The sequence below is a fragment of the Heterodontus francisci genome, chromosome 6 (genome assembly GCF_036365525.1).
Source record: "Heterodontus francisci isolate sHetFra1 chromosome 6, sHetFra1.hap1, whole genome shotgun sequence".
Classification (NCBI taxonomy): Eukaryota; Metazoa; Chordata; class Chondrichthyes; order Heterodontiformes; family Heterodontidae; genus Heterodontus; species Heterodontus francisci.
Genome location: NC_090376.1, coordinates 94,830,668 through 94,854,088, shown reverse-complemented (window position 1 = coordinate 94,854,088; position 23,421 = coordinate 94,830,668). Strand labels below are relative to the sequence as shown.

At 43.5% G+C, this 23,421-nt stretch overlaps 1 protein-coding gene across 3 annotated transcripts in view; it reads right to left on the bottom strand.

The window, feature by feature from the left end:
• Positions 1 to 23,421, bottom strand: part of cfap300 (cilia and flagella associated protein 300) — a 78,457-nt gene that overhangs the window by 34,018 nt on the left and 21,018 nt on the right. For all 3 annotated transcript variants that reach the window (XM_068034075.1, XM_068034076.1, XM_068034078.1), the window contains exon 5: positions 10,478 to 10,650. In XM_068034075.1, the coding sequence (XP_067890176.1) occupies positions 10,478 to 10,650 (173 nt within the window). The remainder of the gene's footprint in view (positions 1 to 10,477; positions 10,651 to 23,421) is intronic.

The following is a 23,421-nucleotide window of genomic DNA, read 5'->3' as shown; positions in this document are numbered from 1 at the left end:
AATGAGAAAATACTGAGAAGTGTAGAGGAAGTGAGGGATCTTGGAGTGAACGTCCACAGATCGCTGAAGGTAGCAGGACAGGTCGATAAGGTGGTTAAGAAGGCATATGGAATCTTTTCCTTTATTAGCGAGGTATAGAATATAAGAGCAGGAAGGTTATGCTGGAATTGTATAACTCATTGGTTAGGCCACAACTTGAGTACTGTGTGCAGTTCTGGTCACCATATCACAGAAAGGATGTAATTGCACTAGAGAGGGTACAGAGGAGATTTACGAGGATGTTGCCAGGACTGGAAACTTGCAGCTATGAGGAAAGATTGAATAGGCTGGGGTTGTTCTCCTTGGAACAAAGAAGGCTGAGGGGAGATCTGATGGAAATGTACAAAGTTTTGAGGGGCCTGGATAGAGTGGAGATGAACGGTCTTTTCACCTTAGAGTTCAGTGACAAGAGGGCACAGATTTAAAGTGATTGGTAGAAGAATTAGAGAGATGAGGAAACGCTTTTTCACCCAGAGGGTGGTGATGGTTTGGAACTCACTGCCTGAAAGGGTAGTTGAGGCAGAGACCTTCAACTCATTCAAAAGAAGTCTGGATATGCACCTCAAGTGTCGTAAGCGGCCGGGCTACAAACCAAATGCTGGAAGGTGGGATTCGAATAGGTGGATTGTTTTTGGCTGGCACAGACATGATGGGCCAAGTCGCCTCTTTCTGTGCCTTAAACTTTCTATGATTCTATGATGTAAATGTATTGGAGAACTGGGAGGTGGTTTGCAGGATTTGTCAGCACTTTGCAGAAGGGTACCCATGTGCTGTAGAACTGATAGTGGAATGTCAGAGTCTGGGAGCATGAAGCCTGGGAGAAAGGAAAGTAAAGATTACTAGCGTATTGGGGGACTAGCATGGTGATCCGGGTTATTAAATCATGAATGTATTGGCAGGGGGAGCGAGGTATGGGTGCTTGGGGTGCTGCAGCTGTACGCTGGGAATGCCCAGTAAATAACGCTGTAATCAGTTGCAGTATCACTGCACAGTAACAGAGCTCAAATTCTTGCCCGTGTGATCACTAGATCTTTCAGCGAGACTTACTTTGTGATCAGAGGCGAGGGCCCTTGCTACGTAGCGGGCACGATTGAGAAGTCTGCAGATGATACAAAAATTGGCATGTGGTTGATAGTGAGGAAGACAGCTGCATACTGCAGGAAGGTATCAACGGACTGATCAGGTAGGTAGAAAAGTGGCAAACGACATTCAATCCAGAGAAGTTTGAGGTGATGTCTTTGGGGAAAGGCAAGGGGAATGCACAATAAATGGCAGGACACTGAGAAATGTAGAGGAACAGAGGGACCTTGGAGTGCATGTCCACAGGTCCCAGAAGGTAGCAGAACAGGTAGATAAGAAGGCATACGGGACACTTTCCTTTATTAGCCAGAATGTAAAAGAGCAGGGAAGTTATGCTAGAACTGTATAAAACACCAGTTAGGTCACAGCTAGAGTACTGCATACAGTTCTGGTCATCACATTACAGGAAGGATGTGATTGCATTAGAGAGGGTACAAAGGAGATTTACCAGCATCTTGGCAGGAGTGGAGAATTTTAGCTATGAGAAAAGATTGGATAGGCTGGGGTTGTTTTTTTTGGAACAGAGGAGGCTGAATGAAGATTTAATTGAGATGTACGAAATTATGAGGGGCCTGGATAGGGTGGATAGGAAGGACCTATTAACCTTGGTAGACAAGTAATAACCAGGGGGCATCAATTTAAAATAATTGTCAGAAAGATGAGAGGAGTATTGAGGAGAAATGTTTTCACCCAGAGGATGATGGGGGTCTGAAACTCACTGTCTGAAAGCATGGTAGAAGCTAAAGGCCTGCCATTCGACCCAATCCCGACGACATGTGCCGGGTTCGGGCCGGGCCGGGTTGGTCATGCTTTATCACAGTTAAGTGGCTCCAATGTTAATTAAATTTTTTACTAGAAAGGTAATTTTGTTACAGTTATTTTAAGCTTGTGCAGATCAGAAACAAAGTGAAAAATGGAAGGTAAGTTAACTGATGGTCGGGTCGGGTCGGGCGCGGGAAAGAATGGAAGGACTTGGGCCGGGTCGGGCTCGGGTTGGATGTGGTTCTGTCGGGCTCAGGTTGGGTTTTTTTTTTGCAGACCCGAGCAGGCCTTTAGTACAAGCACAGACTCTCATATTTAAAAAGTATTTGGCTATGCACTTGAAGTTCTGTAACTTACAGGGCAATGGACCAAGAGCTAGAAAGTGGGATGAGGCTGGTTAGCTCTGTTTTGGCAAGCACAGACAGGATGACCCAAATGACCTCCTTCTGTGCCATAATTTTCCATGATTCTATGATTCCACTGTCACTCACCACCTTTAATCTTCAATTCACCGCCCCCCCCCCTCCAAGGGGCCAGATGCCTCCTCATCCTCAACTAATTTCCCTCCTCCCTTTGTCACTTCCCTTTCTATTTATTTTCAAAGAAGCTTTGTTTGCTTGCAAAATTCAAAGAGTTTTTTTACTAACTGTACCAGAGATCCTCAGAGGTGGACAAGATGGGGTCTTGTTGGTTTAGCCCATGTTTTGCGCAAAATGCCACATTGATAAAGGAGTTAGAGTGTGTGTTAGGAACAGCTGCCAGGAGGATTGTTAAGAGGCTGATTGCCAGTTAAACGATTGGATTTTCTGGTCCCCTTGAGATGGGGTTGCAGGCAGGGAGCCCATAGAATTGTGAAGTGGGGCAGGGGTCAAAAGTTCCATCACTGCCCTGTTGCCAAGCGATTTTGCCTGGGTTGGGATAGACCAAAGATGGCCTTCCTGCCCAGAGGCCTTTGAGGCCCTTAAGTGGCCTATGACGGCTACTTAAGGGCCTCTTCCCACCACCGCTAGGATCTTGCCAGTGGCAGGGGGTGCCACTGCCATCTGGGGAGGGTGTCGTAAAACGAGGCACGCTGTCTGTGGGCTTGGGGTGAGGACCTTCCCCAATGGGCAATCTGTGGCCCACAGAGGACCCTGGCCAGCAAAACCTCCACCTCCAAGGAACCCCCTCCCCCTGGGCTTCACGCCCACCCCTATCTCGCCGGGATCTTCCGGACTGGCCTCACTTACTTGAGATCCAGGGTTCCAGTGCTGTGCTTGGGTCCAAGGCTCTGCAGTACTAGCAGTGGCCTTGCTGATACTGCTGAGTTGTCAGCCCTGTGATTGGCTGGCAGCTCTTGGAGGCGGGATCCCAGTCTTTAAAGGGATGGAGATCCTGGTGTCCGAAACATTTAGTCTCTGGAACAATGGAAGATTGCGTTGGTGCGATGTGAAGAGGCCGAGGCGGGGTTCTCCCTGTCTTTTTGGCCCAGCACCAGGAACCCCACCGCCTCCACAAGATCCTGGCCAAAATGCCTGTGAACACTCATTAAAGCAATTGCACGGCATATTTGTGGTTAGCGCTTCAACAAGCGACCAGCTGTGGATTTCAAGTGCTACTTAAATTGATACTCATCATTTCATATTCAGTTGCTGCTGAAGCTGTGAACAGGACCTCAGAAAAACACTGGGAGACTTTCTGAGACACATTACTGGGATTTCACCAACACTCTAGCAACGTTTATTTCAACAATTCTCTGAGGACTTCATCTGAAATAAGTAAGCGCTGTGCTACTCCACCTAATTGGACACCTTTTTATCAGTCAAGAGGATAAAGGGAATGCTTGGTCATGGGCATCTTGCTAGGGGTCCCCTTTGGTCAGAACACAGAAAGGGAGGAAGGCATGTGGCCAGGCAGAGCAGCACCAGCTGCTGTAGGAGAAAAGGGCAGGAGGGAGGAGTGTCACCCCTTTCCTCCTGCGGAAGTAGGACATCCCTCCTCTTCTGGGTCACCTCCACCAGGACCTCCAGTGCACAGTGCCCTCTCCCTCAGTCCCTGAGCAATTCTGCAATGTACCGCTGGGTGGCAACCAGCGCACCCCACATCTTCAGTGGAAGTGGGTGTTTAGCCCACATATAACGCTCCAAAACATTGCAATCAGCAATCGAAAGCTAAACCTGCAGGTTTCTGGTTTATCACCTCCAGGCAAGTTCAAACGATGGTCAGCAGTTAGGAACAAAATTGTGTGCTAAATCTTGCCTTTCAAACAGGCGTGTCTTATTAGCACATTTAGCACCTGTTTTCATCCTTTGGCCAAAATAACCCACTGGAAGTACTTATGAGATTTCAATGAAATACACACCTCATGTACCCCAGGATCATACCTGTCACAGCACTTTCTACAAGATTAACAGCTACTGCAGCTACTCACAATGAGTTTTCAATAAAACATGTGACCCATGTATTGAATTTAATATGTAATAGATAGGAGTTGTAAACAGCAAACAGAACAGAAAGCATTTGGCTACTGTTTCCAATTTGTCAGTGTTGCCAAGCACTTTCCAGTAGATTAGATTAGAGATACAGCACTGAAACAGGCCCTTCGGCCCACCGAGTCTGTGCCGAACATCAACCACCCATTTATACTAATCCTACGCTAATCCCATATTCCTACCAAACATCCCCACCTGTCCCTATATTTCCCTACCACCTACCTACACTAGTGACAATTTAGAATGGCCAATTTACCTATCAACCTGCAAGTCTTTTGGCTTGTGGGAGGAAACCGGAGCACCCGGAGAAAACCCACGCAGACACAGGGAGAACTTGCAAACTCCACACAGGCAGTACCTGGAATCGAACCCGGGTCCCTGGAGCTGTGAGGCTGCGGTGCTAACCACTGCGCCACTGTGCCGCCCTAATTATATCCTGGCAAATTTTGCAAGTAATGCAAAAACCTTACAAAACTGTAAAGTAAAAGTGTTTTTATTACCTTTTATTTTTGGAATATTTATGATTATGCATGAGATTCAAAAAATCCCAGTGAGATGCTCTGAATTATTTCCCAACTAAAATCTTCCCTTTCCTTCACTAAGCCTCAATATCCGGAGTACTTTCATCATTACTGCTGTAACGTTTTCCCATACCCATCACCTCTTTCACACAAAAACAAACCATGATTGTGAATAAACATAAAATGAGTATTTCTGAACCATTAGTCACCAATAAATAAACAACAGGCTGAAGAGATTATAATACTGTCTCGCACATCGGAGCTGCGATGATACAACATTCATGGAGTAACTCTGAAGAGTTGTGAAAAACAGACTTTGTCTTTAAAAAATGAACCTTTATTGTTTTTTAAAGTGAATAATGGTCTAAAATGGCCACCGAAGAGAAGGGGATTAATCTTTTTTACATTCAAATAGTCTGTCAAAGACAAAGGACAAATCTTTAAAGCCAAAAGGTCATAATGAAACCCATCTCACACCTATCATAGAAACATTCCAGAATTGAATGTTTTCTTCTAAAACAAAGGAGATGTGAAGTAGCCACGTCCTGGACCATTGTACAATCACCATGGGCAAGAAACCAGAATGTCTTCTAACAGGAGGTGAGAAGTGACACAGTTTTACCATATAAAAAAGACAGCCAGAAGAGAGACAGAGAGAGACTGACCCAGAAGGTGAAGCTACTTGTAACTTCTGGCATTCCAGAAAGCCAGAAAGCACATGTCCTTCTGGAAAAAATCTGACATCTACATCATACAGCAGAGACAGAGCTAGGAGTGATGCACCAACTTTAACAGAACCTTCAATCAAGAGAGAAATCTACAATCACCACAGGCTTGCAACTATCTGGACTTTGAATCTCAACAGAATTCAACAGGTTTATCGTAACCCTTCCACCCCCCACAAAAAAACCCACCTACCTCTTTCCCTCCTCTGTTTGTTTCTTGTGTGTGTGTGAGTGCGCGAGAGAGAATGTGTGAGTGAAGGAGATTGCGACAATTTCGGGATAAGGCATAGTGATCAATAAACAATTGACTTACTGTTTTCAAAAACCAAAAAAAAACCTGTCGCTGTCTGTTTATTTGGGAGATAAAACACAAAGGGGCTAAACTCTTAATATAAATATTAACGGGGGAACCACCCACGTCACACCACGCGGCCGTAACAATTTGGGGATCTGGGATCTGAACCGCCAGACAAATAAGAGATTTGGAAAACGGGAGGAAGATTGATCCATAAAATTGTAAAAAAATAAACAAACAGGTTTTCTTGTATTCTTCTGTTTTTTTTCTCTATAGTGCTACAAACAAAAGAGATGGCCACATTAATGCTAAGGGGTTTGTAGAGCAGGGAGAGATTTCCCATGATAAGTTAAACAAATGAAGTATTGAAGATTTAAAAAGCTTAGCTACAGAGGTAGGAATCATTTTCAGACAAAAAGCAAAGACACCTGAACTGGTGAAAAGTCTAGCCAACCATCTTAAACTCACCCCTGAACTAGAAGAAGAAAACCTAGAGTCCGAATCTCAAAAAATAACTTCAGTCAGAATTCAGTTGCAGATGAAAAGATAAGAAATACAGTATCAGCTTCAAAAGGAAAGAGAGTTTCAGAAGGAAAAAGAGGTAAGAGTGATGCAAAGAGAAGAAGCAGCAAGAAGGTTTGAGTTACAGAGATGGCAAACCCAAAATGAAAATGCTGCGAGTTAGTCAAACTCGCAGTGACTCGTAGCATTTTCATTTTGGGTTTGCCATCTCTGTAACTCAAACCTTATCCCCCATTCAGATCAAAAATTTGATGTGCTGAGACACTCAAGACTAGTGCCAAAATTTAATGAGGAAGAGGCTGAGTCATATTTTATCTCATTTGAGAAAATAGCTACCAGGCTAAAATAGCCGAAAGCATTCAGGACTCTCCTCTTTCAAGGCAAGTTTGTGGTTAGGGTTCATGAAGCTTTTTTCCTGTTATCAGAAGAAAGTTCCTCTGATTATGAACAAACTAAGACTGCAATTCTAAATGCTTATGAGCTGGTACCAGAAGCATATAGACAGAAATTCTGACACACCTGGAAAAGACCCACACAGACTTACCTTGAATTCGATAGAATCAAACAAATAGCTTTTGATTGCTTGATACGGTCTCTCAAGCGAGAAGCCTCATATGAAATTTTGAGAGAAGTGATGTTGCTGGAAGAGTTTAAAAATAGCATCCCAAGTAGTATAAGAACCCATATCGAAGAATAAAGAGTCACAACAGTAAGGGAAGCCACAAAAATAGCCACTGACTATGAATTAATTCATAACTCCCTAACTTTGAATACATTTGAGCCTAGTAACTCGTGTAAGCTAGGGAGAAATAGCAAGGATGTAATGGAAGCTGAAATGGGCTTGAGAGAAAAGGAGAGCAAGGAAGGAAAACCCGACCACTCTCCAACTTTTAAAAGAAGGAACCCAGGGGATAAACCAGTAGGGGTCCATCCAACATGTTAACAGTGTGGAAAATCTGGGCATGTCCAGGCCAATTGTTGGTATGCCAAAAACCAGCAGGAGGCACTGCAGTCAAGCCTGTGTCTGTGGCTTTGAACGTTATAAGCCTGTGTTCGAATAAAACGCAAGAGCAGGGCACATATCAGAACTTTTTGCATGAAGGAAAAATGACTCCTTTTGTGTCCTAGGCACCAGACAAGGAAATAACTATCCTCAGGGATACTGGTTGTTCTCAAACCCTACTGGCAGCCAAACTGACAGAAATGCCACTGGAAAGCAGAACAAATGCCATGGTATTAATAAAAGGGCTTACTGGCAAATGCTTGCAAGTTCCCCTAGTTAAAGTTTACCTACAGAGTAAGTTGGTCACTGGGGTAGTGACAGTCAGAATCATTGCGAGCTTACCCATGCAGGGGGTAGACCTATTGCTGGGCAATAACTTGGCAGGAAGCACAGCATTGTACCCAGAGGGTCCACAGAGACTAGGGAAACTGAGGGGAGAAAACAAACCCCTGTACAACTGCAGGGGGCTGGGGCAGTCCCAAAAATCCTACAGGGGCAATTGAGCCAGAAAAATCTAAAAGGGCCCAGATAGAGCCAAAAAGGTTTAAAGAAGCTATGATAAAAGCTGAAAAAACTGAAAGAAAAGTAACTGATATAGTTAGCTGAAACCTTTTTTAAAGATTTAAATAGGGGCGAGGAAAGTTCCCAAACAGGAAAGACAAGAATGAGGGAGATGTCTCACCTAGTTGAAGTGCCACAGGGGAGTGCGGTGGAAGCTGGACAACTACCTGTAACACCTATCTCTGAAGTAAAAGGAAAAGGGAAGATAACATACCCTAAAGTGAACCACACAGGTGAAAATCACAAGAGAAGTAAAAGTGAGGTCAGCATGGATTGACCCACTGAAGAATCAGGTTCCAAATCCAAAACTAATCAAACCCAACAATTTAGAGTCAGAACCCAGCCAGAACAAGGGGCAGGAAGAAGTTCCAGATGCCTTGCAGGGGCTAAAATAAAGTATCATCTACTATCACTCTAGAAATAAGAACTATCAATGTGCCAGAACTTGAATGGTTAACACCATGTATTGTGGAAGCAACAGTTAAGGGGTTAAAGCTTGTACAAACAGGGAACCTCACCACAAGCAGTAACAGCAATTTGCATGCTACAAGCTTCACCAACAATCACATAGTCCTGGAGATTAACATTCCTAAAGTAGTGCAAACTGTGAGAGAAACTACAACCTCATTTGACAACACGTAACCAAAAGAAATGCCGTTTTTCTGATGGTACCTTATCCAAAGGAAGGATGGAAAAAACACAGGCTGGATGCCTGAGGAGTGAATGAAATGAATGTGTAAAGTGGTGCAACCCTAAATTATCTTACTGTTTCTTTTTCCCTCTTTCTAAACTCAAAAAAGCACAAAATGATATCCAAGAAATTTCAGTTTTCCTTTTTGGTGAGGTGTCACATACATCGGATATGTGATGATACAACATACACGGAGTAACTCTGAAGAGTTGTAAAAAAATGGACTTTGTCTTTAAAAATGAACCTTAATTTTTTTTAAAGTGAACAATGGTCCACAATGGCTGCCGAAGAGAAGGGGATTAACTGTTTGTACATTCACATAGTCTGTCAAAGACAAAGGACAAATCTTCAAAGCCAAAAGGTGAGAAATGGCAGTTTTACCTTAAAAAAAAAGACAGCCAGAGAGAGAGACTGACTCAGAAGGTGAAGCTACTTATAACTGCTGGCATTCCAGAAGGCCAGAAAACACATGCCTTGCTGGAAAAAATCTGACATTTACATCATACAGCTGAGAGAGAGAGAGAGCTAGGAGTGATCCACTAACTTCAACAGAACCTTCAATCAAGAGAGAAATCTACAATCACCACAGGCCTGCAACTATCTGGACTTTGAGTCTCAAAAGAATTCAACAGGTTTATTGTAACCCTTCTTCCCCACAAAAAAACCCACCTACCTTTTTCCCTCCTCTATCTGTTTCTTGCGTGTGTGTGTGTGTACGTGTGTGCGCGCACGCAAGCAAAAGTGTGAGTGAATGAGAGTGCGACAATTTTGGGATAAGGCATAGTGATCAATAAACAATTGACTTTATGTTTTTAAAAACTTACAAGTAAACCTGTTGACTGTTTATTTGAAAAATAAAACACAAAGGGGCTAAACTCTTAATACAAATTCACTTGCTGCGGTCAGGTGGGGTATTGAACAGTGGGAACCACACACGTCACACCACATGGCCATAACAATATACAAATTTGCCAGAGAAAAAATCATTCAGATTCATATTACATAAAATAAGAAAGCAGGAGTATGGTTTGGGCTGTACAATAACATAAAGATCCTCTGATGACTTTAAATTGCTCAAGGTCCACTCTTGAGATTCTTCAAACAGTGGGGCCGGAAGCCTTCCCCATCCCATGCAAATCTCTGCCCTCCAGCTACAGTAGTGACTTCATGGAGGACGTTGATCAGCATAGTTCTGGTACATGCCAAAGAGCTTTAGGACAGTTCAGTTAAGATCACTGTTAAATTTTCTGTTCAATTCCTAAAACTCCACATGTAGTGCAATGCCAATACTGCACTTATGATAACTGAAGAGCAAAATGAACGCATCACAAAGTGTGCAACTTTCCGAGAAGCCTAATGTCAATGGTGGCAGCTTAGACAACAAAAGGAGCAGTAGCATAAATGTATGCAGCAGCACTGGCTGAAGGTTTCCTGCTCTCCTCCACTCTAGTGCAGCAGATATTTTTGTGCTTGCAAGTTTATGGCTTCCTGAATCTCCCACATAATAGAATCAGTCATTAAAAACAAAGAAATAAAAGTGAAGTTTGCAATTCATATATATATATGTTGCTGTTATAGAGTACATCATAAAATGCATAGGGAACAACAACAAAATACAAGAATGATTAAATAAGAATGAAAAGATATTAACTTTTAAGATACAGGGTGTATCCAAGAGCATTTCAGATTGTCTCCATAGAGCAGAAAGGTAAAGAACCTTTCAAATTTTGTTAACAAGCAACCTGAGTTCTTGAAAACTTTATGCTGTGATATTAAAAAGAAAATAATGAGATTACATCATACTCACCTGACTAATTCCTTGTATACTGCCTTGGTGGTTTCCAGATAAGGATCAACCATATCTTCATATTGACAGAGTACTCCACCCAAGCAGAGGTGTTTGAAAATGCGGAAGAGAAATTCCTCACGCTCCGTATCACTGAATATTTGATACTTATCAGAGTCTTCCAACAGTAATACCTAAATTAAATATGGAATACTCATCAGTTAAAATAAAAGGAAAATTAGGAATGAACAAAATTTCACTCATCTGCCCACATAATTAATGGTGGGCATATATCATTCAGCACATTTCTGAAACAATATTTTCCATTTTGTGCATTACCTTTGTCACTTCAAGATAAAAATACAGCATCTGATTCTGGCTCCTTGTTTCTTTTACAGAGTTGGCTCACTTGTTCAATGACAAATTAGAGAACTTTTCTTAAATGTTTCAGTATCATGAGATAAAAGTTACATTTTGCTCCTAATTTCCAGGTAGTTGTAAAATAATTAATGACATTAATTTGTAACGACACAATTTTAAGATGGAATTCAATTTTTCTTGTAACAGAATACAAAACAGCATGATCTTGTTGAAAAACAAAATCGTAATATTGTCAAGGTAAAGCATATTAAATTTTATTTCAAGAAAATCCCAGTATCTAGCAATGCACATTATTTCAGTAATGACTAAATTATTTGTATAGTAGTAAAAATACATGACTTGCACAAGTGAAAGTGTTTGTAAGACACATTGGCCTGGATTTTGTGGTCGGTGGTGAAGCAAGGGCACGAACCGCTGACCTCGAAGAAAACCACGCTGAGAGATCTAGCAATTTATGTGGCAAGAACTTTACTTCCTCTTGCCATTCAGTGGATTGTAGCATTCTTTAATAGGATTCCCAACATGGAGCTACACTGATGTCATCAAGCTCTTTAAGCAACCAATCACATTAAAGAATTCTCAGATAGCCAACCAGGAAATGAAAAGCTCTAAAATCATTTTTTCAAAATTTTACATAGAGCAAAATAAAAATTGGAACATACTCATGGGATGTACGTAGAAGCTGAAATATCACGAAAAACCTTTAAAAAAATTATTTGAAAACATTTAGTTTAAAAAATGCTAGTAATGAATCATAATGGAGACATTTAACAACACTCCACAAATATAAAATTATTTTTCAGGGTCAGATCTGTTGTTCAGCAATAGTTATTACTCAGATCACTGTTCGAAACCCAGTTACACTTGGCTGAACAAGGTATGAGTTTTTATGAGGTTTCTGACAGCGATATGAGAGCAAGAAGGGGAAGTTCGCACCACAACAACTGATTTCACTGATTGCTGGCTTGGGGTGATGGGGGTTAGGGTTAAGGAAAGGGTCCATAGTGCAGCCTGTGGCAAAGCAGTGAATAACAGACCCTAACTTCAGGATTCTTGCGTTAATCTGCGCTTGCACTAAATCCTGAAGTTTCAGTCAGTTTCAGAGGGTAATGACGGCAAACACTGACAGTTCACTCTCAAAAACCCCTGCAAAATCTGGGCCAATTTTATTGTAAGGGGGTATAACAACAACAACTTGCATTTATAAAGCACCTTTATTGTAGGAAAAGTCCCAAGGCACTGCACAGGAGCATTATTTAAAAAAATTGACACTGTGTCAAAAAGGAGATGACCACAAGCTTGATTAAAGAGGTAGATTTTAAGGAGCATCTAAAAGGAGGAAAGAGAGGTAGAGAGATGGAGAGGTTTGGGGAGGGAATTCCCGAGCTTAGGGCCTAGTCAGCTGAAGGAACAGCCACCAATAGTGGAGCGATTAGAATTGGAAATCTCAGGAGGCCAGAATTAGAGGAGCGATGATATCTCAGAGGTTGTATCTTATACAGTTGTGAAGTGAGTGTGTTCTTAAATCTAGTCTTGTACATGGCACATTGTTTTCAACTACTTAAGGGAAACTGAACTGCAGGGGGTACATACTAGAAAGGGTAAGTACTGACCTCTAGATGAACCCCAATCAGTTATTTTTTTCAAATATAAATTTATTTCTTATTAAATAATTCTATTTACCAGGCTCCTCTGAATTGCTGCATGTTTTCCATTTCAACCAACAATACAGCAGATGTGTTGTGGTGACAAAGCCTAGGGTAATCCTTTGAAGTATTTCTCTTTCTTTTAATTTGAAGGAGAAACAACTGGTTACAATATCAGAACAAAACAAACATTCTTCCAAACTTTGGTCAACTTAAAGAAGAAAAAGAGATTCCTAAAGTAGATAGATACACTGTACCTTCACACATGGAACCTGGCTTCAACTGAAAGCTCCATGGAAAAACATAGAAGTTACAACATGGAACTAGGTCATTCGGCCCTACCAGCACATGTCAGTGTTTACCCTCCACACAATCTTAGAATGATGGGATGAAAGTCTCCTTTCCTTGCTGGCTATGAGGGTATTAAGGGAAACTAGCTTAAGAGCCACAATCCATTACAAGTGAGGTCAATTTTAAGAACTAAAACTGTTCATAATTCAGTATTAATTAGCACTCAATTACAAAATCTCACTTTGCATTTGCAAAAAGGAGTCAAACCCATCAAAACAATCTGATTACTAATTACCACTAGAAATGTACCAAATTTGGTAATTTCCAAATTGTTTGCAATTCGACAAAAATAGCGATACCGTAATTTAAATGTAGAATCATATTGTATGAATGCCCATGGCTTCTTTGCTTTGTGTTTTCCCTTGGTGCAACTGTATGATGTCTGCTCTTCGAAACCTTGCCTCAAGCTTTTCCTAGGTACTACCTGAGTGTGTGAGGAAGTGGCTGCTGTATTTTCCCTAGGAGTCCCATGCGACCTTCATTTAACAGCAGCTAAGCCCTGAGGGGAATCTGCTACAGGCTGCATTTGTTGTGGTGCCATAGATACCAGTATTGGTCTCCTCCGATTAATCTGCAATCTGCTGTACATTCTAGGAAAATGTCCCCTGTGCCTGAGCATACATTTGATGCTCTCCAAGCATTTTTCTTTTAAAAGCAGGATCTGTGAGATCTGGGTCCAGAGATTCTGTAGCCAAAGACTACAAATGTGATCCTGCAGTCAACAATCTTTGCCTCATCATCTTTCACCCCATCTCCCCATACCCACTTATGCTCTGCACATCATTCTGTGCTCTCCCCTCTGCTCACCCTCTAATACTTTCTGGATGTAAGTCCCTGAGCTGGTGCTTGGCAGGGTGAGGGATGCTTCAGCAATGCAGTACCGGCAAGGCTGGAAGCAGTGTGGCTAGGTACATCATCACCGTGGGTGCTGGATTGAAATTTCTGCTTCTTCATCTCTTACATCTGAAGGAAAGGTGGAGGAAGAAGAGGCATAAGAATGGGTTGCTGATGAACAGAATTCATATGTGACTTTCAGTAGAAAAAGTTATATGAGGGTTTCATAGTAGTTTGCTGACAGCGTAAATGTAATCCAATAGCCGAACAAGGAAGAGAAGCATAATGCCACAATGAACCTACAGCTTGCACCTGCTCTCCAATTGTACTTCTTCTAACATGCTCCTGTCTGCCTTTCTGGGAGTTCTAAAGCTTCTCCTTCGTAAGGGTGAAAGACTGGAGGTTGAGGAAACCACTACCTGTGGCCAACCTCTCTGTTATGGTAGGTAGCCTTCTTTAAAAAGAATGTAGAAAGTGAGAATGACTTGTGATTGACATGTGATGCAGTCAAAGGTATCAGCAGGCATAATAGGTTGATGCCAGGTGCATGAACCAAGTAATTACATAAAAGATGGTACTTTTAATGGGGTTCATGTATGTATGGCTGCAAGTGAAAGAAAGCTCCCAGATGAAGACTGGTGATGCATAGTACACTGCATGATCTCAATAGGAATTAATGGCAAACTCTTGAAGCATTTCATCACAGTGACAAGGCGGTGATTGTAGATAGCAGACATGCTCAGTAAAGTGCATTATTTAAGTATAGCTGGCCCTTCTTACCTTACCTGACTTCATAAAGCAATTGAACATCTTGAAATGTCAAGCTGCAGTGTGAGGGATCATGAAGTTGGCACTCACCGCCCTGACTGCAACTGCCAATTGCACAATCAAGTCTATCGGCTTGAGCAGATTCCTTTAAGGGCCTTCAGCAGTTATTCCTAAACAGGGCCTCCTTCCTCGGCCTCATTTGCAGGGTCGCCTTCCTCTGCCCAAACTGCACCCCAACAGACATTTTCAAACCAAGCGGTTTTCATTGTGTTTTACGCTGCTACAGTTAGGACATGACTTCCTTCTTGCACTGCCCCCACAACCACCCTTCCCCCCACCCACACAAACACAGACACACACTTCCACCCACCCACCCACCAACCGCACAACAGGCATGTGCTAATCTGAAGTGTTAATACAACTGAGAGCCTACCAAAACTATTTAAATAAAGCTGACCCAGGAAGTCTCATTGGAGTAAGCATTGATTCATTTGGTTGATTGGAATTCCAACTCTGCAACACTTCTGGTGGCAATCCTGCCAGACAGAAACATCTAGGCAGCATTTCAACCACATGGTTAATATTGCCCTGACTGTTTTAGCCCTCGTTCACAGCGATTTTTCCCTTAAGTTGCCTTACTGCTCTTACCAAGGTATTTCAGCCAAAAATAAAGAGAATTTTTTTCACATTTTTAATTTATACATGTGCTTACATGGAATGTCCAAATGTATACAATTCTTGTTTTTCCCCTCTCTCCAATTGTCTTGAATGCTTTATGTAGGGCAACAATAAAAGTGGAACAGGTTCCGATGAACAATTTTGTACTGTGTATACTTGACATGGGGAAACTGTTGAGTACACTTATTCCCAATTGCAGCCAGGACTTCTTTGTGACACAGGTTATTTGCTACTTGGCATTTTTCATGACTTTGTTCTGCTCATGGTGCCCTTGAGTGCAAAACATGGCAATCCTCCTTTGTCTTACTTCATGAAACATCATCCCAAAGGTTTTTCAACACAATGCAGTGCTTTAAAGTAGTCGTGAAGAGCACTTAAAAAATCATCATTTGCTTAGACAGGCAGCCTGCTGTTGGGGTGGAGGCTCACCATACATAAGAAAACACACAAATACCACATCTCAGGGAGGAATAATTGTTCAAGAAAAGTCAGTGGGATCTCTGGCATTGCAGCGTTCGAGCCCAACTTACACCCCAACAGACATTTCAATTCTAATATCTCATCTGATGAACTACTGCCTCACTGCATAAGTTTAAAACACAAAAATCAAATCCAGAGAATTCAAAGGGGAATTATCTTAGCATTAATCAGCATTAACAAGGAACACACTATTACAATACAATGGTTGCAAAGTTCAATTGCGCAGCACTCGTATTTTGGCACTATGGGTGCCGTTTCGAGTCCAAAATGGTGTCTGCATTGTGCAAGCCACTTCTGGTGCAAGCTGTGTTGGATGCCATTTTGAGTAGGTTATTAGCACAGATACTGGGAGCATGAGCTGGAAGTGGGCAGAGAAGGCAGATTGTAACTTCAGTCAGTGTGTAATGTTGATTTGACTCTAGTGGTGCCATTTTTGACCTTAATGCTACAGTTAAAGCCTTCTCTTAACCTTGCAGAAGCAGGAAGGATCCCCCCACCAGCTCCATTTAAAGGGATTACCACCCACTTCAGGTTAGTTGATGATTGATTTCTACTGGCTGTTGCTGAGTATAAGTGCTTGGAGGTTTGTACTGCTACTTAAAGTTGGTGACGTTTGCAAGGAATGGTGTGGCACATGGTGAAGGCCTTGGTTCTCACTTCAAAGGTTCTGCTCAGACTACTTGCTCCCAGCAATGGGTGCAGTAGTTTCTATCCCCTTAGCCTGCAGCATGACAGGGATAATGAGTGGAGGCAACACAGAAGAGGACAAGTTGCTTGGAGAAGGAGGAGTAGAAGGGTTCTCAGCAGAAAGCAATTCTCCTACCTCAACCTAAGCCAGGAAGTGTGCGTGATGTCGCCATTTCACGAAGGAGGAACTCACTGAAATCTATCACCTGTGGCAGGCAGACCTGCAGCCTCAGAGCAGGGAAAAGATGGCCTTGCCAATGGCTGTAAAGGTCACATGACCATGAACTTCATTGCGCAGATCTCTTCACAACCTAGAGAAGGGGTCATCTCTAACATCTTGTAGATCGCTGTCCACTGTTGTATAAGGGAGGTGACTGACTGCTCTATGTGCAAAGAGAGAGGAATATATTGCATTCTCCTTCCAGAGAGAATCAGGCACAGCTGGTTTCGCCAGGACAGCAGTATTCCCTATGGTGCATGATATCATTGACTGCACACATGTTGCTTTGGAGGCTCTGGATGTGAACTCGAGAGACACCTTGCAACCAGAAAGGGATTAATTTCCTCAATATAGAGCTGGTGTGTAACCATGCTCAGCGCATCATGCTTGTCAATGTCCAGTATCTTGGCAGCATATATGATGCCTTTTTTCTGTGCTAGTCTGTGCCATCAGTATTTGAGACACCATAAGAAACCAGAGAGTGGCTACTGGGCGACATGGGCTATCCAGTGACCACCTGGTTTACAACTCTGGTACGTAACCCCCCCCACAAGTGGTCAGTATGCATATAACAACAGGCATGCTGCCACACAAAATATCATTGAACAACCATTGGGGTGCTTAAGTAATGCTTCTGCTGCCTGGAACGCACTGGAGAAGCCATGCAGTTTTCTCCAAAGCATGTTTCACGATTTGTCATGGTTTGCTGCATCCTGCACAACCTTGGAATCATGAAGGCACAGACCTTGTCACCAGGTATACGGTGAGCAGCTGAGGAGAAGAACGAAGAGGAAGAAGAGAGGGAGGAGGAGGAGGAGGAGGAAGGCCAGAGGCAACCAACATATTCCCTATCCGGCCAGGCTATGATCGGCTCAACCAATTGCAGTACCAGTGAATGCAACTTCACTTCCCATTCTACAACAGTCCAACATCTTACATTCCCTCTGTCACCAACCATCAGTGTCCTCTTGGCCACAAAGCTGAAATAACAGGCACCACGAAACAAACATGCCAAACCAACTTTATCAATGAAATCATCTAATATTTCATACAAAAATCAACTAATCACATTGTGCATTCCCTTATTGCCATCAAGTCTTTCATCTGCCTTTGCCTGGGCTAGTGCTCCTAAAAGGCGCTACCCCAGTGGCTGCAACAGAGTTGGAGAAAGGATGTTGACTTTCAGTGGGGTAACTGCAGATGGCCTTGCAGGACGATCTCAAGCGACTCTGGTCCTAGAAGGTCCAGTTTTGGACTGCACCACCTAGCATGCACAGCAGCAGTCTGGGCTGGTTGACAGATGGGCAACAGCAAGGGCACTGGCAGCGTGGCAGTGGTGGGAGGACAAATGCTGTCTTCTTGAGTGAGTCAGCAGGTTTATGCTCACATTGACGCTGCTATTCCCTGGGGCAGCACCTCAGCAATCCTAATAATCTGTGGGAGCACAGATTGCTGGACTGCTGTGAGATCCTGCAAGCCCCTTTGACACTGGTATCTGTAGCCATGATGGCAACAGTCTGAGCTTGGATGGCACAAAATAGCACTTGCATGACAACAAAATGAGATTCAGCCTGAACTTCCATTGCAGCACTCAGATGTTGTGTGGCTTCTGCTTGTGTTGCAATAGAAGCTGAGATTTTCACCATCAGACGCTGCATCATGGATGGGGCCGCAAGTGTTCTCATGGAGTTGGCCATCACTTCCATGCTGGAAAGGATAGGCTCCAAGCTCTGTAAAAAACCCCATGCAAGGTTGGTGCCAGACTCCTCCATGCCCCTTGACAGTGAGCGCAGACTCTCTGGCAGGCCTGAAAATGCACCAAACATTTCATCGTGCATACTCACCAGCCTTTTCCTGTACACTGCACCATCAATGTTCTCATCTGAGTCATCTGCAGCAGAACAGGTATGTGACCTCGCCCTCCAGCAAACTGACACCTGCGCTATCATTTCTCCCTAACCTAGCTCATGACCAGTGACTCACCACGTACAGATCCCACCTCTAAGCAACCTCTAACGTACGCAGAGTCAGTATCTGGGCAGCTGGTTTTGCATGTCAGAGTGAGTGACGGTGTTTCTTTATCGTCAGTCGCTTCTTCCTCTTCCATGTCTTATTCCTGCAACACTGCCTGGCCAGACTGCAGTTCTTGGGTATCTGAAAGCAGTAAGCCACAAGAGTAGGGTTGTGGTGAGGGGAGTCGGGCAGGGAGGGGAAAGCAAGAGGTGTATGCTTAGACCAATTGCAGCTTGGGAATCAGAGAGATTGGGGGATGTGGGGGCAGTGGGATGTGAGAAGGAGGATTAGACATGAGCATACAGCCATTATCAATGATTCCAATCCCAATACTGGCCATAGCCTGTGGTCGCTGCTCCAGTGATGGGAGCACCGTCTCCTCCATTGGGGTGAGGACATGCAGCCCTGCTTGCCCCCATCAGTTAGATGCTGCTGCCTGGGTTTGTGTGCCACCTTGACCTGCAAGAGAAAGAAAAGTGTATTAGTGAAGGTGGTGCAATCTGTTTGGGTCATGTGCCTGTCATGGTTGAATAGCTGGTAGTATGTGCAAGCTGTGAGGTGTGTGTATGAGGCTTGCAGCAACAGAGTGTGTGGGGATGGAGTGACTGTTGGGTGATCGAGAGTGCCAGAAGGTGAGTGAAGTGGGAGTGGTAAACTGAGCATTGTGTGAGACTAGTGGTTCAGTTGTAACAATATGACATTTGAAGATTCATTCACTGCCCTTAACGTTTTGTGTGAGATCATTAAAATTCTTGCAGCACTCCATCCAGGTCCTCAGGGCTACACTGCTAGCATTGATCACGACAGCTATCTGTTCCCACTGCCTTTGCTGCATCAGTCTGGAAAGCCTCCTAGTCCCCTGTGGGTATAAGACCACTCTCCTCCTATTCACCGGCTCCCATGGTATTATACGGATCCAAGCCTAACAGTGAAGAATTAAACTAGACACAGATCCTTTTCTTGATGTCAGTTTATTCACAGAGTGCAGCATTACACATCTCTGCCTTCTGTCAACCAACTCATGTCCAACAGGCTCTCCTTATACTCACTTCATATCCTTAATTGAAGAACGCCCTTCAGCTGTTTACTTTTAACATAATTAACCATTTACCTTTAATAACATAATTAACTATTAGCACATAGCACCAAAACCAGCAGGGCTAAGGAGCCAAACTTTGTGGCCAGAATGTTGAGTAGCAGACAAGGGATTGAACAGGAAAGTAAATTACTGAAGTGAAGTGTGAGTTTGCATGACTACTAAACTGATTGGCCACGAAATTAGTTAAGGCCCAATAACAGGTACGGGGACATCAATACGTGATTAACCCATGCCCATTGTTTATGATGCAGGTAGCACGCAAACTTTGCTTGCTCATTTAAATGGTTTCTGCAAGCACCAGAGTTAAGCACGTTGTTGAGTAGCTGCATACCTGAGCAGGGAGTGCAAAATCTTGAGAGGTTCATACAAGTTCAAGTTAGCCTGCACTACTTAAATCCAGCCTGTACCTCTGAAGAGGGAAGTGTATTTTAACTGGATCAGATGCTGGAAGTCATTCTTAGAGTGAGTTTGATCTGGGAAAGTTACAAGATACAACATGGCAGAGAGTGGGCTCCAAGGATCTCCAAAGCAGCACTGGAGGCCTTGGTGCAAGAGGTGAACAGCTGGTGAGAGGTCCAATACCCATACGGGACCAGGAGGCTTTCAGGTAGTGCAGATTGCACGAGGGACATCTTCCACTCCTCCCCACAAGGTTATTTAAAGTGATCACCATTCAACTTTTAGGTAAGGTGCTTTTGACTTTCTTTTTGCTGCTGCAGAGTTAGTAGAGGTACTGTGTTGTTGGAGGAGTTGACAGAAATTCTTTTAGTCAGACCTGAGTGGTATTGGACTTTTGGAAGGAGTGGTGTAGTTTTGAAAGGTGTCTGAGCACACCACTTATAGTCATATAGTCAGAAAGAGGGCTATAGTTGGACTTCCTCTTGGGCTGCAGCATGATCGAAGGATGGAGCAGAGGCAGCAGAGAGGAGAATCTATTTGCAGAGGGGGGAGGAGAAGGGCCCTCAGCAGAGGCCTTCCCGACCTAGGGTCTTCAGAGAATACTTGTCCTACCTGCACCTCAGCTACGAGCAGTGTCTGCAGTGGCTACAGTTCACCAAGGAGGTAGCCACAGAAATGCGTCACCTCCTTCAACTGAACCTACAGCCACAGAGTAGGGCGAGGACAATGCTGCCAGTGGCCATCAAAGTCACTATGGGCCTCAAATTCAACACCAGAGGATCCTTCCAGGCTGCAGCTGGCGACATTGCCAACATATGTCAGTTCGCTGACAATCACTGCATCCAGGAGGTTACAAAGGCCCTGAGAGAGGGGACTTTATTGTCTTCTCTTTAAGCCGACAGAAGCAGGAGGAGTGGGCATGTAGCTTTTTCAAGATAGCAGACTTTCCAGTGTGCAGGGAGTCATCGACTGTAGGCACATGGTTTTGTGGGCGTCACATCTCAACAAGATGTTCTGCAACTGCAAAGGGTCCCTGCACATGCAGTGAGTGGTAAATTCCCACTATCCTGGCAGCAGTCACAATACTTTCATTCTGTGCCAGTCAGCTATTCCTGCTATCTTTGAGCCACCACTTCAAACCAAGGGGTAGCGCTACCCACAGTAAAGGTGGCTGATGACTCCCCTCCATCCAGCCGATCACATGTGGACAGCACTCCTACAGTGATAGCCATCTTGCAACTAGGAACATCTTGGAGTAGACTATTGGCACCCTGAAGTGATGATTCCGTTGCCTGTACAACTTGGGGAGACTCGTCCAGTGCTCACCAGAGCGTGTCTCCCGATTCATGGTGGTCTGCTGCACCCTCCACAACCTGGTCATCATGAGGGTGCAACCCCTGCCACAAGGGCTTTAGTGACCACCTCAGGAGGATACTAAATGAGTATTTTGCATCTGTCTTTACCAAGTGTCATGCTAGACCCCCAACTGCCAAGAATGAGGCATATTAATTGCGTCATACGAACATTGATTTGAAAAATGTTGCTGAAGAAAGGACTTGTTTAAAAAAAAAAATTACCAGGCCCTTGGCTGGAAAGACATTTGCATATTAACAAACAGTGCTTGTGGAGACAAAGGGGTTATTTTCCTTATCCAATTTAACCAACAATGGACTTTGAGCACCAGTTGTGTGTAAGAAGAGACATTCTATGGTCGGCGAAGACCAGAGAATCCACAAACAGACGTGGTCAGACCAGCTGGTCATGTGACTAGCCTGCTTGGCAACCTGGTTTTTCTGAATTGTACAAATGCTTTTGAATTGAGAGTGTCTGTTTGCTCCTGGACTGAAAAGACCTCTCCTGGCTGGCTCACCACAGCCTCTCCTGTCTGCTCCCATCTCTTTCTCACGAAACTCCAAATCCACTGAAGACACATGAACCCCAAGAGAGAAAAGTGTCCTACAGCGAACAAGGTTTAAGAAGAATACTGGGCCCCAATGAAAAGCAAGATCTACCTACAATCAAGGACTCAAGCTTGAAGATCTGTAACAAAAGCTCTCTTCAAAGATTGCCTCAAATGTTCTCACTTTATTTCTTCTGCTCTGTTCTTCTCTATCTGCATGTGTCTATCGCGTATGCATGCTAGCATGGGCGCGTTGTGTATCCATAGGTGTTAACTGAATTAGGGTTTAAGTTTAATAAATCCCAACCTTTTCTTCTTTAAACCTAAGTTGATAAGTCACCAGGACCGGATCAGATGCATTGAGGCTGCTGAGGGAACTAAGGGTGGAAATTGCAGAGGTACTGGCCATAATTTTTCAATTCTCCTTAGGTATACGGTGGTGGTGCCAAGGGACTGGAGAATTGCATATGTTGTACCCTTGTTCAAAAAAAGGATGGAAAGATAAACCCAGCAAGTGGAGGCCAGTCAATTTAACCTCAGTGGTGGGAAAGCTTTTAGACATGATAATTCAGGACAAAATTAAGAGTAACTTGGACAAGGGTTGATTAATTAAGACTTGTTAAAGACAAATTGTGTTTAACTATTGAGGTAACAGAGAGGGTTGATGAGGGTAATTTGGGTGATATGGTGTGAAAAAGGCTTTTGATAAAGTGCCACATAACAGGCTTGTCAGCAAAGTTGAAACCCATGGAACAACAGGGACAGAGGCCACATGGATACTAAGTTGGTTGAGTGACAGGAAACAGAGAGTAGTGGTGAATGGTTGTTTTTAGAACGGAGGAAGGTATAAAGTGGTGTTCCCCATGGGTCAGTTCTAGGACCACTGCTGTTTTTGATCTATATTAATGAGTTAGGCTTGGGTGTAGGAACAGGAGTAGGCCATTCAGCCCTTCGAGCCTACTAGCTATTCAATTAGATCATGGCTGATCATCTACCTCAACGTCACCTTCCCGTGCTATCCCCATACACCTTCCTGTTAATAGTATCCAGATATCTATCGATTTCTGTCTTGAACATGCTGAATCATTAAGCTTCCACAGCCCTCTGGGGTAGAGAATTCCAAAGATTCACCACACACTCAGTAAAGAAATTACTCCTCATTTCAGTCTTAAATTGCCTATTCCTTATTCTGAGACTATGTCCCCTGGTTCTAGACTCACCAGCCAGGGAAAACATCCTATCTACATCTATCCTCTCATACCCTGTAAGAATTTTCTAAGTTTCATTGAGAGCACCTCGCATTCTTCGAAACTCTAGAGAATACAGGCCCAGTTTCCACAATCTCTACTCATAAGACAATCCCGCCATTCCAGGGATTAGTCTGGCGAAACTCCATTGCACTCCTTCTAAGGCAAGTATATCCTTCCTCAGATAAGGAGACCAAAACTGTACACAGTACTCCAGGGGCGGTCTCACCAAGGCTTTATACAATTGCAGCAAAACTTCTTT